The following is a 17,544-nucleotide window of genomic DNA, read 5'->3' as shown; positions in this document are numbered from 1 at the left end:
GTGTCCGCGCACTTACTGGCGGGCGCGTTCTGAGGACCTGTGTGAATTTTCCACAGGAGATATTTTTACTTTTTTGTCTATTCAAGAAATTACCCACAAATGTTATACACCAAGAATTATTATTTTATTAATCTATGTTTTTATTTATGTATGCCTTTTTTACTTATTTATTTTAATACTGTACCTGAAGTTATATTTGAACAAAAAGGAAAATGTTTTTTAACCTGTGTCACTGTTTGTTTGTTTGTTTGTTTGTTTGAGATGATTATTGAAAAGCTGGTTCTATCTTGGTTAAAATGTTCTAATAAAGAAAAGATAGAAAATATTGCAGTATCATGTGTGCTGTAAAGTGGTTTGAAAAAAATGAAATCGGAATCGGCCATCCAAACACTCTGCAAATCGGAAATCGGTATCGGCCCAAAAAAATGTAATTGGTGCAAGTCTAGTTTGGAGAATATCTCTCTTTCTGTACCTCTTGGTCCACAATTTTCTTCTCTGTTTAAGAAACTCTGAAGCCTCTTTTAAGTCCTCATTCCTACCTCTAACAGTTTTTCCATCATAGGAGCTCTTGTATTTTGTGAATACCTTTTATCTTTACCAGGATTTAGTCCTAACTGCAGTAAATTCTCAGAAAACATCATTATTCTTCTGCTCTGTGAGTACGTACGAAAGGTTTAAGTCTGTGTCATACCTAGTCACATTTTAACCAGTAACTGCACACATCCATCTTTTGAGGTAAACTGTGCAATCCCTTGTGAGTTCCTTTTGTCTTTTGACGGCATACGTGCCTCTCTTGATATTTTTTTCTCACATGCTCAAAAAGGAAATCGATGAAAACAGGACAATGTCAGGCTGGAAAAACTGAGGGGTATAATCTTAACTGAGCAAACAGTACAAAAAGAGAGCTGTGTCTAAAGTTCATTTGTCCTTGGCATTTCTGCTCACTCACTTCCCATGCAGTGATGCAATACTATAGTTGTTTCAGTGGGTTTACACTTCCTCAAATGTGCCAAAGGCAGTGCACTTACTCTCTGTAGTGATGAAATGAAACCAACTCCATATTCTTGTAACTTAACACTATCTTTGGTCTTACCTCCTATGGCAAACAGGTCGCCCGTAGATACTTTTTACTTTTACTTTTGATCCATCAATGTAGAAACAACAACCACTTTCTTGCAATGTCTCCTCATGAAACCTTGAAGAAAGCCCACGCTACATATTTCTTTTCCCACATGAATAAAATAGAGGGGTAATAAGCATTAAAGGCAGCTTTGTCGGAGAAACTCCACATGAAAGGACCCACAGTTTAAGTGACCATCTGTAGCTGAAAGTTATGCAAACAGAACCTCAACTCAGCACTAAACAATGAATATGATATCAATGCTGATATACTGAGGGTTCCCTGGAGGAAAATACCACACTGTTCTGTCATCCCATAACATTTAAAGAAAAATCGCATTACGTCATCGACAAAATGTACAGAACAAACCACAGATTAATGTCATGAAAGTGAGATGGGAAACGCACAGGTGTTTCCCTTCCCTGCAGAACAGTACTGTACTTACGTTCTTAACATGATGTTTGTGTGCTGGCTCTTACAGAGTTTTAAAGACAAGGGCGCTGCGATTAAAAGATATTTAAAAAAACAGCATTATGGAAAAGATTCGGGGAAAAGGGATTATCTCCTAAAATACCTCCGACTGATTCCAAAGAATATGAATGACTGCAAAAGTACTCCCTGTGAAATGTTCTGACTAGGGTTTTCATGATACTGTAAGTCAGCTTGTCTTCCAAAAGCAGCAAGCCTCAACAACTAAATGAATCAAGGCTCCGGGAAACACAGGGCTACTTCACGTTTCATTCACCCTAAACCACAGTGTGGGAGGTTTTCATTCTCTTGAGTTCAGATCAGCTGCAAGTACACTCTAAGATCCGGTACTCCTAAGATTGCACAAAACATTATTTAGGCAAAAATGTGACACAGAAAACATGCAGCTGTAAATTTCTTGTTACTACATGCTCCAGTTCGAATGAGCCAGCTCATTTGTCTCTCCATTACAGCAGCTGACAGTGCAGTTCTTTGAATGTGACTGGAATAAAACTTGCAAGAATAATGTACTTTCCCCATTAACGTCTGCGTGTCTGTCTGTGATTATGTTCTTCTTCCCGTAAACAAAAATGCTACATCAGCTTGAAGTGCTTTGACAAGTAGTCTTATGAATTAGCACTGCCTACTTACGATTAAGTCATGTACAAAAAATAATCTGGAACATTAGTACTTGCTTTTTCAACCATAAAAACAACAGAACGCTGTTTAAAGCTAGTTTGACTGGGAGAAAATAAAATATCACAACCTATTTTTGACTAAATACCTCGATATCAATATTGCAATGATATGTTAGGGTTGACTGTGCTTTTACAAAGGATTTACACAATGAGATTTTTGATAAATAATCATAGGCAGACAATAGAACAGTTTGATGAGTTCAGAAAATTACATTACTTACTGTACCACAGCCTTAAACCCAGAGAAAAGACAACACTTACAATCTTACGATATATTTAGATATAATATGAACATATTGCCCAGCCCTAAGTGTAACCCTAAATAGATACACTACTAAGTATAGCCAAAGATACTGGACCACCGTCTTTGGTATAGCCTTGTCGTGAAAAAGGTTAATACTGTATCCTCTCCTTCTGCCCAGCAGTCCCCTTAACATGGTTTACAGTCAATTTAAGTATCCATATTAGCACTGTTGTTTGGAGATGACTCAAACAGTGCAAACAACCCTGCGTCCCTTCTCAAAACCAGAGAACAGAGTCAACATTATAAAGCTTGGACTGGAAAATGACTTGCCTGCTCTGAGGAGAATCAACTGGCCCGGCTTTCAAAATAAGTTATCTAAGATAAGCATTGATATAAATCATGTGACAGCACGATCAACAGTCTAAATTTACACTCAGCTACCAGTTTATTAGGCACACTTAGTTAGCCTAACACAGTCTAACAGAACAGTCCTGTTAAGTATCATCCCCACATGAGGGTTATAATGTTCTGCTTTTGTTGTAACTGGTCTAGAAAGGTGTTGATTTAAGAATGAGGGAATCACCTTCTCTGCACCATATTGACAGAATCCAGACCTCTTCAGGTGTTGACTCAATTTAATGGTCATGCAGCAAGAATGTAGTCTGTGGAGTTGTTTAACAGCAATGCATTTTACTGAGGTGTGTTTCTCACATTAGAGACACACCTCAGTATAACTTAATACAATTCAAGAGCACCCAAACTTGCAGCTTCAGAAATTAGCATAAAGTTGAATCAACATCTCTCGAAAACAGTTTAGATTTAACTCCAACTGATAAATGAACCAGGCCAATATATTGACCAACATTGGTCTATCACATTGGTAAGTATCTGCAACTGTGTAAGAAATTGCGGTTCACAAATGCCAGTTGTATGTTTGAGCAAGGGCATAGTTTTTTTCCAACACTGGAGAGAGGGGAACACATATATTGGTCCTCCAATTTTGAGCATCAAACACTTAGGCTAGAGATGTACGCAAATATTGGCATGTCATCGGTATAATAATTATTGTATTTCATGAGTATGGTTGCATAATAGGATGTTAATTCTAATACAGGAGATACTTGATGATCGCTAAGGTGCCGATCACACAGAAAGCGTTTTGCGGGTTGCAAAACTCGAGGCACACTGCCAATGCCATTGGTAAAAAAAAATAATGCTTGCTGCCTTTTTATTGTTGCCAGGTAACCACCTCATCACCTCCTTACCCTAACTATCTCATGTTATCAATCTACTGTTTATTTTATTTCACAGAAATTAGTAGCTAGCTACTAAAATATACAGGCAGAGGGTACTTGCTGTAGCTCAGCAAATAGTTTGTTGGACACAGATAAAAGGAGATCTGTGTGGGTACATGGACCCTAAAAAAGAGGGTGGATCATGGGGAGTACCACCAGTTGGTCCAGGAGCTTCTCCTTGATGATGGCCATTTCCAGGCATATTTTACAATAACTCGAGGGCAGTTTGACAACCTGCTGTCTATCATCCTGCCGTATAGCTCTGGGTGTCCAGCAACCCCTACCACCAGTTTCTCCTCCATTGTTTACCTTATGTAAACTTGTTGTCATGACCACCACAGAAGGCCCGCCTCTCAAAACATCGGATTGGACAAGATAACATGAGGCGCTTTTCCACTCTGAGTTGAGTTTTTCCAACTCGAGGAGTTAAGAGTGCTTCTGCTACAATGTCAGGCACCTAGAGCTCAGAAATGCGAGGCGTGTCACAACGCAAAAAAACACAGGCAAAAAGCCTAATTCTCATGAAAAATAATTACAAAAAGCCGCCTCCAGCTGCTAAACCGCTTTCTGTGTGGTCAGGCCTTACATTAGATGGGGAATCATACATCCCTAACTTAGGCCTAATTTCATGCAGTCTGGTGAATTTTTATGCACCAGTTTGTGACATTTCTGCATCAAGTTATGGTGTAAATTACTTAATATTTGTCAAAAATAAAAGTTATATTCTACTTACAGGTTTTTGTTTTGGGGGACAAATGCACACGTAAATATTGAGGAGTACGTGTCCCCTGAATGCCCCCCAAAATCTACACCTATGTGTTTTTAGGTAGTGTGTAACAGCGTCTTTATTACACAGCTTGTCCCCCAGAGTAAACTTATTACTAAATAAAGGCATCCTTATCAAAAATGATTGTTTACACTATGTTTAAATATGAAAGGAATAAATATTGGCCAATATACTGTTGTTTTTAAAAATCTCAGTAACAAATCCAAAATCGACCTGGCTCTTATCAAAACGCCTTTAAGAAAAACTAATCACTTATAACCCTCATGAAGGTAGCATTTATTGCAGGGCTGTTCAGTATGAATAACATTACTTCAGTTTCAGATAGTTGTACCCAATACACTAGCAACTAGGTGTTTGTAAACCTGTAGTGAAACATCACACCTGTCAATTCATCAGGCTGATATTTCACATCAAGTGTTTTGCTCAACATTCACACAACTGTCAACCACATAAACAAAAGTCTGTGATGTATGGTAAGCACAAACTTTTCTCTGTTTGCTGTTGCATAGTGTAGTTTAGCAGCTCTATCACAGACCAGCTGATGTAGCGTTAACTTATTGCTAAGCTAACTGTAACAGGAGTCAGTTTGCAGGAACTTATGACACAACAGTTACCGCTCGTGTGACACACTCACACACACATACAACTTACTCTGCCTGTTGTCTTCTGATGTGCTGTCTGCTTGAGATTCCTAAAATCAACACAGGTCTGTCTGTCTGTCTGTTTGTCTGAGGTCCCACCGACTCAGCCCGGGTTAGCTAGCTGACGTAACGCCACAGACACGGACCAACGGCTCGCGTTATCTGTCAACAAAGTCCCGTTGCTTCGCTATTTGCCCTGTTAACTGCCATTCCGTCGGTCCTCACGTCTTCTCCCGACCTATTTTCATTTTCCGCTTCGTACCGACTCACTTTGTAACTCCCAATGAGCTCATAACTGTTTGCCCGACATGACGTTTGACTTTAGGCGGAGGATGTGACTGTTAACGAACAGTACTACTTCCCTGACTCACGCGCAGTTGTCTCCCGTTATGAGTCGATGATGATGATGATGGTGGTGGTGGTGGTGGTGAGGGCGGAGCAGGATGTCTCCAATCGGGCTGAAGTCTGCTGTCTGACCCCCTGACTGGGTTTCCTCTGTGCTTGACACGAAAGTAGTTTTCTAGTATCCTCCGTAGAGTTGAGGAAGTCGTGTAGCCTACATTTACTCAAGTAACGTTACTTTACTTAAGTACAGTTACTGCTACTTTACTTATACTTTAGCCCTTTTCCACTACATTTGATAAGAAAATATAGTAGCCTACTCCACGGACGGTACCTTTATTTGATAGTGGGCTAATAGCTTCTTTCAGGTCATGATTTTACAACATGTAATGAGCATAGTAATGTTATAGAATAGAAGAGAAAGAACTTTATTCATCCCTGAAGGGAAATTCAACTGTCCAGCAGCTTCTAAAAAACAACAACCACACGTCCCTTCATCAACACCAACACAGTGGTATTAAAATAGACATAAAATAAAATAAGTTAAAATAAGTGCATGAATAGAAATTAAAAATCTAACTGAAATTAAATTAAAATTGCCCATTCTGGGGTGTCGGTGGCTTAGTGGTAGAGCAGGCGCCCCATGTAGGCCTACAAGGTTGCTGCCGCAGCGGCCCGGGTTCGACTCCAGCCTGTGGCCCTTTGCTGCATGTCACTCCCTCTCTCTCTCCCCCTTTCATGCTTGCCTGTCCTATCAAATAAAGGCTAAAAATGCCCCAAAGAATATCTTAAAAAAAATAAAAAATTGCCCATTCTACAGTCCAGTCCAGCTGTGGCTAAGGTGCAGTGTGAGTGTGTGTGACTGGATTCAGGAGGCGTTAAACATAAACTTATTGCCGTGGGGATGAAGGATCTCCTGAAATGCTTTGTTCTGCAACTCAAGCCCTTCTTAGATTGGAATTGTGCAAATTTGCCGGAAAGCCCAATCAGTCTTCTTTCAGCATTGGCAGTATAAAAGCAAAGTCGGGGAGTGCGGCAAAATGCCGCCTACCTACTTTTGTTTATACAGAATGCGCCTTTTTCGGGGCAATGGGGGGCATGAGCAAGTAACAAAATGTGTAGCTCAGCGTGTGACGTACACAGTGACGTGGGAGGGAAGCCGCGGCTGGTCAGTCCTTCAGCAATTCTCTCGTAAGTTGGCCCGTCCTTCACCGTCCCCGTCATCTGACGGTTAATGGCCTCTTCATTTCGTCCCCGTCATCTGACGGTTAATGGCCTCTTCATTTGTGAGGGCAAGGAGCGCGCACAATGCCTTGTCTCCCCAGTTGCTCATCTTTACAGTGTCTGTCAGGTTTGTGTTTCCCTCTTGCTACTAGCAGTTCGCTAATTCCTGCTATCAGCTGTTTCCTGTTTATCCACCGCCAGTGGGTCGCACATGCGGCATCATCAACAGCTCCTCCCACAAGTTATCAACAGTCCCTCCCGTTACGGAAGGCCGCCTTGGTCTGTTAAATCTAGAAGGGTTGCGCCAATATGACTACCCTAAGAGGCGGAAAATTGGGTGCCTCGGATCAACTCGCCATTCCGCCTCTGTGTGTATAAACCATCGAACCTGGCCGGCAAAACGGCCCAACATTCGTGGAAAATCTGGCAGTGTAAAAGGGGCTTCAGTGAGATGAGCCAACTGCTGCAGCTGCTCCTCTGTCGCTCCAGGCGGCTGTGGAGAGGGAGTCTGCTATTGTCCATTAGAGCTTTCAGTTCAGGTCCAGTCTCCTGCTGAGCACTGAGCCAGCTTTTTTAACCAGCCTGTCCAATCGCTTGGTGTTTTTGTCTGTCAGGCTGCCTCCCCAACACACAGCGGCGTAGAAAAGTGCACAGGCCACCACTGTGTGATAGAACATGGTCAACATCTCCAGACACACATCAAAGGACCTCAGTGTCCGAAGCAAGAACAGGCGGCTCTGCCACATCCTGTAGAGGGCGTCAGTGTTAGAGGGCCAGTCCAGCTTATCATCCAGGAGGACCCCAAGATATTTGTATGTGTGCACCACCTCAATGTCCTCCCCCCCGTATGGAGACTGGTTGATGGGGTGACCCCTATCTTCTGAAATCCACCACCATCTCCTTGGTTTTGGCTGTGTTCAGGTGGAGACGGCACTTACAGCACCAGCCCCTAAAGGCATCCACAAGGACCCTGTACTCCTGCTCCTTATTGTTTCTGATACAAGCCACAATAGCTGTATCGTCAGAGTATTTTTGTATGTGACAGGACTCTGAGTTGTATTTAAAGTCCGCTGTGTAGAGTGTGAACAGGAACGGTGCTTAAACAGTTCCCTGTGGAGCACCAGTGCTGCTCCTGACCATTCAAGAGACACAGCTTCCAAGCCTGACATACTGAGTTCAGCTCTGTCAGGTAGTCTGTTATCCAGGAGGTCAGGAAGCGATCTACTCCCATCCCCTCTAACCAGTCTCTCAGTATGAGGGGCTGGATAGTATTAAAAGCAACAGCATCAACATTAAAATACATCAGTAGACAATCAAGTGCAATCTAGTGAAATGCAATCCATCAGTTCCAACATGTTTTACCATTTAAAACAGCGTATAGTATAAATATATTTAAAACTCATTTTTTATTTCAACGTCAGCATTCCATACAAGCAATATAGTTTTTACATCATCGTACAAAGTTTTCATCTGCCATAATATCTATTCAGGTTTAAGACTAGTACAGTGAAGTGTTTAAGTGCGATAAGATGTACCTGAGATTCAAACTTTCAGGGGAAAAGGAAGGAAATGAAATGCCAATAATAATGATAGAACGATAAATGTGTTTTTGTGTACATACAAATATACCCGTTTGACTGCATGTACAATCATTAGTAAAAAGAGAAGAAAAAAGGGAAAAGCAAGAGAAGAGAAAAACATTTAAATAAATAGAAAAAACTTAAAAATATATAAGTAGGATGGGAATAGAAAGGGGATATGGATTTTAGAGTTCCCTTACTGCATCAACAAACTTACTTCAGCCCAGCCAACATTTGTACGCAGGGCCCATCTAGGTAGTAAATGGGCTGAAAAATGGGCCCTACGTTGGACTGTCTACTGGTTCCATATTGGCCCTGTGACATTTAGTGGGTTTACTCAAATAAGATGCCCATTTCAGACCCATATCCACTTTGATCTCAGGTAGCCCCAGCACGACCCATGTTGGGCCCACTTGGGCAAACCCATCCATGTGGGCAAATGTCATGAGGCTAAAATGGAACACATGGACAATCCAATATAGGGGCCATTTTTCATCCTATTTACTACCTACATGGGCCCCACACACAAATGTTTTCTAAGAGGACTCCACCTTTTAATAGATTTTAGTCTTTGCAACCTCAATGCATATGTGACTGGTTCAATCTCACACAGTTCCCATATTTGTTTAATCTAGATGTTGTATGTTGGAGGTTCAGGATTCAGCCATCTAACTGTGATACATTAAATCGCAGCCAGCAAGAGGATTTGTATTGGATACATTTTTGCCCTCCCCCAAATCAATCCCTCCCTCGGATCGCTCCGAGGAAAATCACCCTTGGATCTTTGAGAATTTTTTGATGGAACACTGCTTTCGTGGCATCTGACACATCCTTTCAAAAGTTGCTTAACTTTGGGCAGGACCAAAAAATATGAGTGTGGTTTCCAGTTTGTGGGCCACATTTTCTCCAACACATCTTGTTGTCATTTTCCATTTAAACTCTCAAATGTACCTCACTGCACATTTCCCTCCAGGTGTCTGGTGATATGTCAGAGTTCGATTCGATCTCCCATTTCTCCTTCATTTGTAAGCTGTGTTTTTGGGGTATTTGAGAGGAGTACTGAGTATACTTTAGCGATTACTCTTCTAACCTCATTCGCGATTTGGATTCTTGTGATGAACTGTTCTGTTGGAGTTGGTTTTTATAATGAGAACTTTTTATATTTAAAGTTTATTTTTCTGAAAATAATTTTACTTTAGTAACAAATTTAAGAAAAGGATTTTTACTTGCGCTAGAGTATATCTATACCGGTGCACTGCTATACTTCCTCCACCACAGCACCAAGCACAATGCATGACAAAGATGATATATAATATACATATAATAATTGATGGTATATTGTATATAAATCATGAATAGTCCTCTGGATATTTTCCAAGTAAGTTCTTACTTACCTTACTGTAAAACTTCAATTAATAGCCCGGCCTATTATTTGCTTAAATCGCTGAAATCAACAGGCTTATATTTGGGCCCACTTGGGCAAACCCATCCATGTGGGCAAATGTCATGAGGCTAATATGGAACACATGGACAATCCAATGTAGGGCCCATTTTTCAGCCTATTTACTACCTATATGGGCCCCACACACAAATGTTGGCTGGGAGGACTCCACCTTTTTATAGATTTAAGTCTTTGCAACCTCAATATGTGATTTGTTCCATCTCACACAGTTCCCATATTTGTTTAATCTAGATGGTGTATGTTGGAGGTTCAGGATTCAACCATCTAACTGTGATACATTAAATCACCGCCCCCAAGAGGATATGTATTGGATACATTTTTGCCCTCCCCTTAAACCGTTCAGGGATTGCTCCGAGGAAAATCACCCTTGGATCTGAAAGACAGCTCTTCAGAGAGAGCGTTACGGCACTCGAGGATTAAGGCACCTGACATACTGACACAACTTTATCCTGTATCCTTAAAACAATACTGACAACTTGGATGAATTTTATGAAAAAACCCTTGATTCCTGTGATCTGAGGACCCTTACGGACTAAAGGAATATGAATAACTTAACAGGGTAATCGAGGGATGGATGGACACACAATCTGAGGTAGCCAACAACCCGCTTTTACACATCCAAAGAACTTCTATGAAAAAAATGAACTGCTTGGCAACCAGACCAGGCGTCTATTTGACACAGGTGTTCATTAGTCAAAATGTGTAGCCACGCCAGGCTAGTAAAAGGGACTGGGCACTTAGTTGGGACTAGTCTTTTAATTGAGGTTTTACAGTTATTTTGTAATGCAGAAGTGTAGCAAGCCACTGCAAAACCAGGAAACCTATGATCCTTGAAGTTCCCATCATTTTCACTTCTTTGCCAGTAACTCCGCCCTGCATTGCTTCCTTTTCTGTTATTTTGTGCAGAGACCTGAATAAATTGAGCATCACACATGGAGAACATCACATCAAAGGAACTATTGTGTTCCCTCTTGGGGGTGGGTGGAAGCAGTTTTTGTGAATATCTGTTCTGTTTATGCAAATTAACAAAAACCCAACAAACATATTTTTGCCTTGATATGTATATTGGATTAGTTTGTTGGATTTATTGGGAAATGTGCTACAAGCATTTTATGAAAACATGCAATGGACCTGTAAATTGATACATATTTGGTCACAGATCCCCTTTTGATTAAATTTCACTTCAGGGACCTCCATCTGAAAAGGCTGTGGTTATTAGATATGATTAAGACCAGAATTCTGTAGTTGTCAACGACAGTTGAGAATATAACCATGGAGGAAGCGAAACTCATGTTTAGTCACTCTTATGACTCTTACTCACATTGGGCTTGCTTCTATAGTGAATCAAATAGTGAAAATGAATGTTCCTCATTTTCCGGGGACCCCTGGAATTCCCTCGAGAAGCCCCTAGGGACTGGGTGTCCCCGGACCACTGGTTGAGAACCACTGATCTATATCGTAAGAGGTCAAACCAGGTGATGCAGAAGAGTGTGCAGACAGACTAAAAATGTTCTCACAATGTTGAGTTGTGAGACATGTTTGACTGCACAGAAACGCTTATGAAGCGACCTCTGACTCTGTTTGGACTTGTAGGTCAAAATTCCAATTTAGAGTCACCAATTAACCTAACCTGCATGTTTTTGTACTGTGGGACGAAACCTGAGTACCTGGAGGAAACCCACGCTGATACAGGAAGAACATGCAAACTCTGCACACAGGTTCACACCCCCCACCCTGGATTCAAGCCAAGAACCCTCTTGCTGTGAGGTGACAATGCTAACCACTGCACTGACATGCTGGAAAGATAAAGAAAGATAAACAAACAACCTTATCACAGTACATTTTTTACCCTATTTGCAAAATGGGCTGGTGGGGTCTTTTTTACACTTTAAAACTACAATTAAAACTACAATTATTAGCATGAAAGCTGAATATTTTTCTTTACGGTACAGTGGTGTATTCATGGAATGATGTGATTATGGAGGTGGTGTGACTGGCAGTCAGTTAACCCATGGATGGATATCTGAACAGGCCCACCAGACACAGGCCTAGGGGCCCAAAGTGTCAGGGCCCCCTGCTTACCTTCACCTGCAAAACATCACACAAATGAACAGAGACACAAGAAGACCACATGACATGCAAAGAAACTGCAAAGAGACACAAAATAACCACAAAGAGATGCAAAAAGCAAAAGCACCACAGTCTGAGTGTCTGTCAGTATGTAGAAGATGTAGTGACGGCCATGAGTTAACCTCATCATCACATAGGGAACATGTTCCCCTTAACATTTAGAGCATGACCCCTGCAATGAAATGGAAATAGCAGAGGACTTTCATTTACACATTTACACCACAAATTGGTTCATAAAACTTCACTAGAATGCAGGAAATTGTGTGTTAGATGCTCAAACTTTTCTGGTGGAGGACCCCTTGACCCTGCATTTCATACGTGTCCACCACCAATGTTGAAACAAAACTGCTTCCTCTTGGTCTTGTGTGTACAAGTTCTCTTTTTTTGGGCCATATTTATTCCCAGTTTACTTGCCTGACACTTCTCGTTCAGGCGAAGACCAACAAGAGCCATATCATCCCATATTTGAACAGCTTGACTAATTTATTTACTTGCATATTTTTTGGCTACTGAATTGTATTATTTCGGTGGGTGGGTTCACACAATATCATCTCAGGACCAATCAGTGCCTAGAAATCCTGGTGAAATAAAGGTACTGAAGGAGTTAATTAGCTCACGAGCTCCTGCGCAGCGCACACACACACACACACACATACTGCTGTCTCCATTTAAGATCCTCAGTCAGCAGAAAGCCGGAGGAAGTCGAGATGACCATTGCTTAACCGCTGAATGATACATCTCCTTCTACATGTGTAGCTCATTAACGCCTTTTTTTCTGACAGTAATTCTGGTTAAAGTGACAGGCACGAATAGAGACTCACTGTCCTCTTTGAGTAAAGTGGGGTTTTCAGGCCAGTGGATCCATCATCACGGGAAGAGCCTGCAGTAAAAGGTGGGGCTGCATCATCACATCCATGTGTGTTCTTTCTATCTGGTATTTGGGAGTGTGGTGCATAGAGTTTTGCTTAATTGCTTAATTGTTGACCATAACTGTCCCTTGGTAATGATGAGGGATGTGGGAATTGTGATTTGGCTGAAAACCAGAAGTGCCTTAACTATTATCACACTTCAAATTCAAACATGTACTCACACTGTTCAACTAGAGGAAGCAGGAAAGGAAGGAGGAAGCAACCTTTTTGAAAACACAGATAAATGAAAAACAGTCTGTATTCCATCTCTAACAAACTGTGCACCAAATATTCTTTCAAATCCACACAGACACATGATGTCAAGCTCCTGTGACACCCTACAGTTTCGTTTCCCCTCCCACGGTGACTCAATCCTCAGCAAAATGAAGACTCTAAGAGAGGAACACCGCTTCTGTGACATCACGCTCCTCCTTGGGGATCCACAAGGTGCCACTGTCCAGCCTCCGTACTTCCACGGTCACAGAGTGGTGCTTGCAGCCTCCTCGGACTTCCTACGTGACCAATTCCTACTCCATGAGGGCCAAGCCGAGCTGAGCGTGGGTGTTGTTTCCAGTATGGAGGTTGGCGAAAGACTTCTCCTGTCCTGTTACACTGGGCTCTTAGAGGTACAATATGATCTACTGCTTCTAAACAGAGCAGAACATCCCATGTATAAATCATTTTACAGCAGGTTTCCTCTTGCACAGTTCAATCAAGATGACATGACTGCAAAACAGATTGTTAGAACAAACGACATCAAAGGTTACAGTCAAAATAAACAGAAATAAGGAGCAACATTAGAGTGTGTGATGTGAAAGTTAAAGATGACTGAGACGACTTTACTCACACGTAGTTTTGTTTTTGTGTGTGTCTTTAAAGTGTGCAGGTAGTTTCGCTTTAACCTTGTGTTGTTAGTTGTTTTTCCTGTGATATTATTACCCTGGTGTCCCGTAGGTCCCTCTGAGGGAGCTGGTGAGATACCTGACTGCCGCCAGTGCACTTCAGATGAGCCAGGTGGTGGAGAAGTGTGCCCAGGCCATTTCTCAGTATCTCAGTCCCTCACTGGCTTTCTTGAAATTGGAGAGACACAGTACCTGGCCAGGCTTCCAAAATCAGGAGGAAAAGGATGCAGCCAAGCCTAGCACCAGCAACCAGGAAGTGAGTACAGAGGACGGGGGAGCGGTTGTTTTCCAGTCGAGGGTCAGCCAAGGAGGTGAGGTGGATGTCCAAGGACTGAGAGAGGTCAGAGATGATGGGAGGGTGGTTATAGCCAAAATAGAGTTATCTGAAAATGTAGCATGTTGCCTCGATACCCTGGAGTCAGAGGAAGGCGGAGACATCCGGCCTGTTCACACAAACAAGCCATCCTGTCAAATTTGTCACATCAAAGGTGCCGAAGTATGTGAGCTGCCCCCTCCCACAGCTGTCCAAGATCATTTGTCGTCAACAACCAGAGGAAGTTTTGCTCAACGCAAAGATTGGGTGGACAGTACCCAGAACCACGATGAAAGCGCAGGGGAGGAGCAAAGAAAAGGAGAAATGTTCCTGCTGGAACTGCAAGATTATGAAAAGCTGATGGACTCAAATCTAATTTCCCTCTCTGCAGCACATTTGCCAACGAGTGATTGTTCAGGAGACGAGCTGACAGAAGATACACACAGCATATTGGTGCAGAGGCCATACCTGTGCAGGAGGTGTGACAGGGTCTTCCAACACCTGGAGAGCTATGTGGGCCACCTGAAGGAGCACAGACAGTACTTGTGTTTGGTCTGTGGCAAAGGCTTTTCTCAGAGGAGCAGCCTGACCTGTCACATACGCATCCACACTGGGGTCAAGCCTTTTCGCTGCCCGCTGTGTCACAAGACATTTTCCAAAAAGGCCACGTTGCAAGACCACCTCAATCTGACCACAGGGGATAAGCCCCATAAGTATAGATACTGTGCTGTGCACTTTGCGCATAAGCCAGGCCTTAGGCGCCACCTAAAGGACAGTCATGGTAAGAGCCTGCAGGACATGCTTGAGGAGGCTGTGCACTGATTATAGCAGTTTTAGCACAAGTGGTGTTAACAAAGGAGGCTTAATAGTTATTTATTTCTATATTACATTGAGAACATGTCATATAAGGTATCAGGAAGCACATTAAGCTACATAACACAGATTGCCCTGAGCTTAAAAATATTTTTATTGCAGATTTTCATATTATACAAACAGGACACTGTATCACACCTACCTGCATGTACCTACCCAGCCCACCTGCCCCCCTGACCTGCAACTCTAAATTAGAGTCGGCCATTTTTGACATTTGCCAATGAGGAAAAGCACACAAAGGAACAAAACAAGAGCAGACAGACAGAGAAACACAACCACGCAACAAGTTAAGAGATCAGACAATGAAAGGTTACATTCTCAGCTTTTATATATCCTACAGATGTGAAGAAAGGCTGCCAAGTTGCAAAAAATCTCTAAACAATTGGGGCTGCAAAAATTAAATAAATAAATAAATGACTTGATAAATTAATATGCCATTACATGTACCAGAAAAATAGAAGAAAATAAATGTGGGCATTAATTAATTGATAAAAATGTGTCTTAAATTGATTTCTCTGTTGTAATTTCCTTTACTGTCACTCACTTTTATTAATTACTCATCATCAATATATTTTTTAAGATTCTTTTACAAAGATAAAAACCTTGTACACATATATACATGTATGCTCACACCTAGAAAGGGTACGCACACATACATATTGCAACAATACACAAACAGCACTTGAGTACATGAGAGTCCCTCCAGATGTTACAAAATGATCTTGTCAGGATGCAGCATATGATTATGGTCCTGTACAGGATATAATTATGCTGTCCCAGTTTCATGCAATAAGTAAGATACATCATTGTGCTTAATATACTGAATGTATTGCCCCCACACTCTCTGAAATATTTCTTGTTTGTATATGTGTTTTTTTTCCCAATGGTAAACGTAAAGACACATCTTTGAGCCACTGTGCAATACTCGGTTTGCCAGTCTTTTTCCAAACTCTCTTCGCTTGTAATATTCCCATGTTTATGAAGATTTTTTCATAAAGGTTTATGTTATGTCCTTCAGGGTATAAACCCAATAGGAAAAATGTTGGTTCCATCACTAGTCTCACTGACAAGATCTCCAGTATTATTACTCAGATTTTCCTATTTATTTACAATCCTCTTTATTTCCCCTTTTGTGAATTAATACATCCATTCATATAGTTTTTAACTTATTGAAAAATGTATTCATTTACATTTATTTTTGCTTTTTTTCCTAAACCCAAACACTACCACCCCTAGTGGGGACCTTTTCCTTCTTCTTCTTCTTTTTTTTTTTTTTTTTTTTTACTTTTTTACTTTACTTTTTTCCTCATTTTATATGTTAATTATTCATAATTTTCAGTGTCAGCAGGTGGTGATTACCTACAACACAACCAATAAACAAACAAACAGCATCACTCCATCATCACATAAACAGAAACAAACTAACAAACAAACAAAAAAAAAACAGCAGACAAAAACTAAACAACATACCTAACATGACACATGGACAAATAGTCATACAATAGAAATTTCATATACAATAATTATAAACTAGCTTAACCGCAACAAATACAAATTGACTAAAAAAAAGCATTCTTGAGGCAATAAGACTAAGATTAGAGTCCATTCACAGTTTTAAGTCTCGCTGCACATCTTTTCTCACCACCCCTCAGCTTCAATAAACTTTTCCCACCTATCTAAGTAACCTTGGTTATGTGTATAACATCCTCTTAAAGTAAACTGGGGGTTAAGGAAGCCTTTAATCTGTAGATGTTAAAAAAATCTACTCAAGTTGCTTTATGAATGAACATTTTCCCTAATAATATATTTAATTAACAGTATAGGTCTTTGTTTCTGTAACATCCCCCGACATCACAGAGAAGAGATCTAGCTCCGGGTGTAAAGTTATTTTTGAGCACATTTTTTTAACCCCCCCCCAAAAAAAAATGCGGATACAATATTACTATTATATTATTTTTTATCTATTCATTTTAGATGTATTTATTCATCGTATGTATTTATTATAAGTCCCCTGGCAAACAAAGTGCAAAAGGCCAGCATGCTGTACTTATAAGCACTTGGATCCACACCCTGTGGTGCAACACCATATAAAAGGCGATGGGTCTATTGGCTGCTCTAATATTTTAGAGACAGCATTAAAAGCTCACTGGCAGAAATTATGAGGACAAGGTATTTAGCCAATAGAAAGGAGAGAGGGTCCTTCTGTACCTTCTACAGTGTAGTCCTGATCTCTGCAGGTACAGTACACTGCATTAAGTCCTCTAGTATGCAATGCACACATTTCATTATGGTATATCATTTTCCATGTTTAATAGTGAATGCAATCTTGTAAAGAGTCGAGCTGGGCATTGTTTCAAGCAGCTATTGAGAGTCCTCCTGTAATGTGTGTCTCTGTTCCCTCTACAGCCAGAGATTACTCTGCTTTACCAAAAAGATAAAAGAGAGAGAATACTGAGACAACAAGCAAACACTGCTGTATATTACTGCAACAAATTCTGGAGAACTGTTTACTTGATATAAGAATAGTTTCAAAAGACTATTAATCATCTTGTTTGCT

General features: G+C 41.0%; 1 protein-coding gene across 3 annotated transcripts in view; it reads left to right on the top strand.

Moving 5' to 3' along the window:
• LOC126395226 (zinc finger and BTB domain-containing protein 26-like) overlaps positions 1-15,455 on the top strand; it is a 30,803-nt gene extending 15,348 nt beyond the window's left edge. The window contains exons 2-4 of one of the 3 annotated variants that reach the window (XM_050052517.1): positions 12,774-12,883; positions 13,210-13,525; positions 13,854-15,455. In XM_050052517.1, the coding sequence (XP_049908474.1) occupies positions 13,214-13,525; positions 13,854-14,936 (1,395 nt within the window). In that variant the 5' untranslated portion in view covers positions 12,774-12,883; positions 13,210-13,213 and the 3' untranslated portion in view covers positions 14,937-15,455. Of the gene's footprint in view, positions 1-12,654; positions 12,884-13,209; positions 13,526-13,853 lie in introns of those variants that run through there. The other 2 variants (XM_050052519.1, XM_050052518.1) reach the window with 2 other exon arrangements.
• The last annotated feature ends 2,089 nt before the right edge of the window (positions 15,456-17,544 follow it).

This window comes from Epinephelus moara, chromosome 9, assembly GCF_006386435.1.
Source record: "Epinephelus moara isolate mb chromosome 9, YSFRI_EMoa_1.0, whole genome shotgun sequence".
Taxonomy (NCBI): domain Eukaryota; kingdom Metazoa; phylum Chordata; class Actinopteri; order Perciformes; family Serranidae; genus Epinephelus; species Epinephelus moara.
Note: the sequence above shows the minus strand (reverse complement) of the source record. Positions and strands in the feature narration are given on the sequence as shown.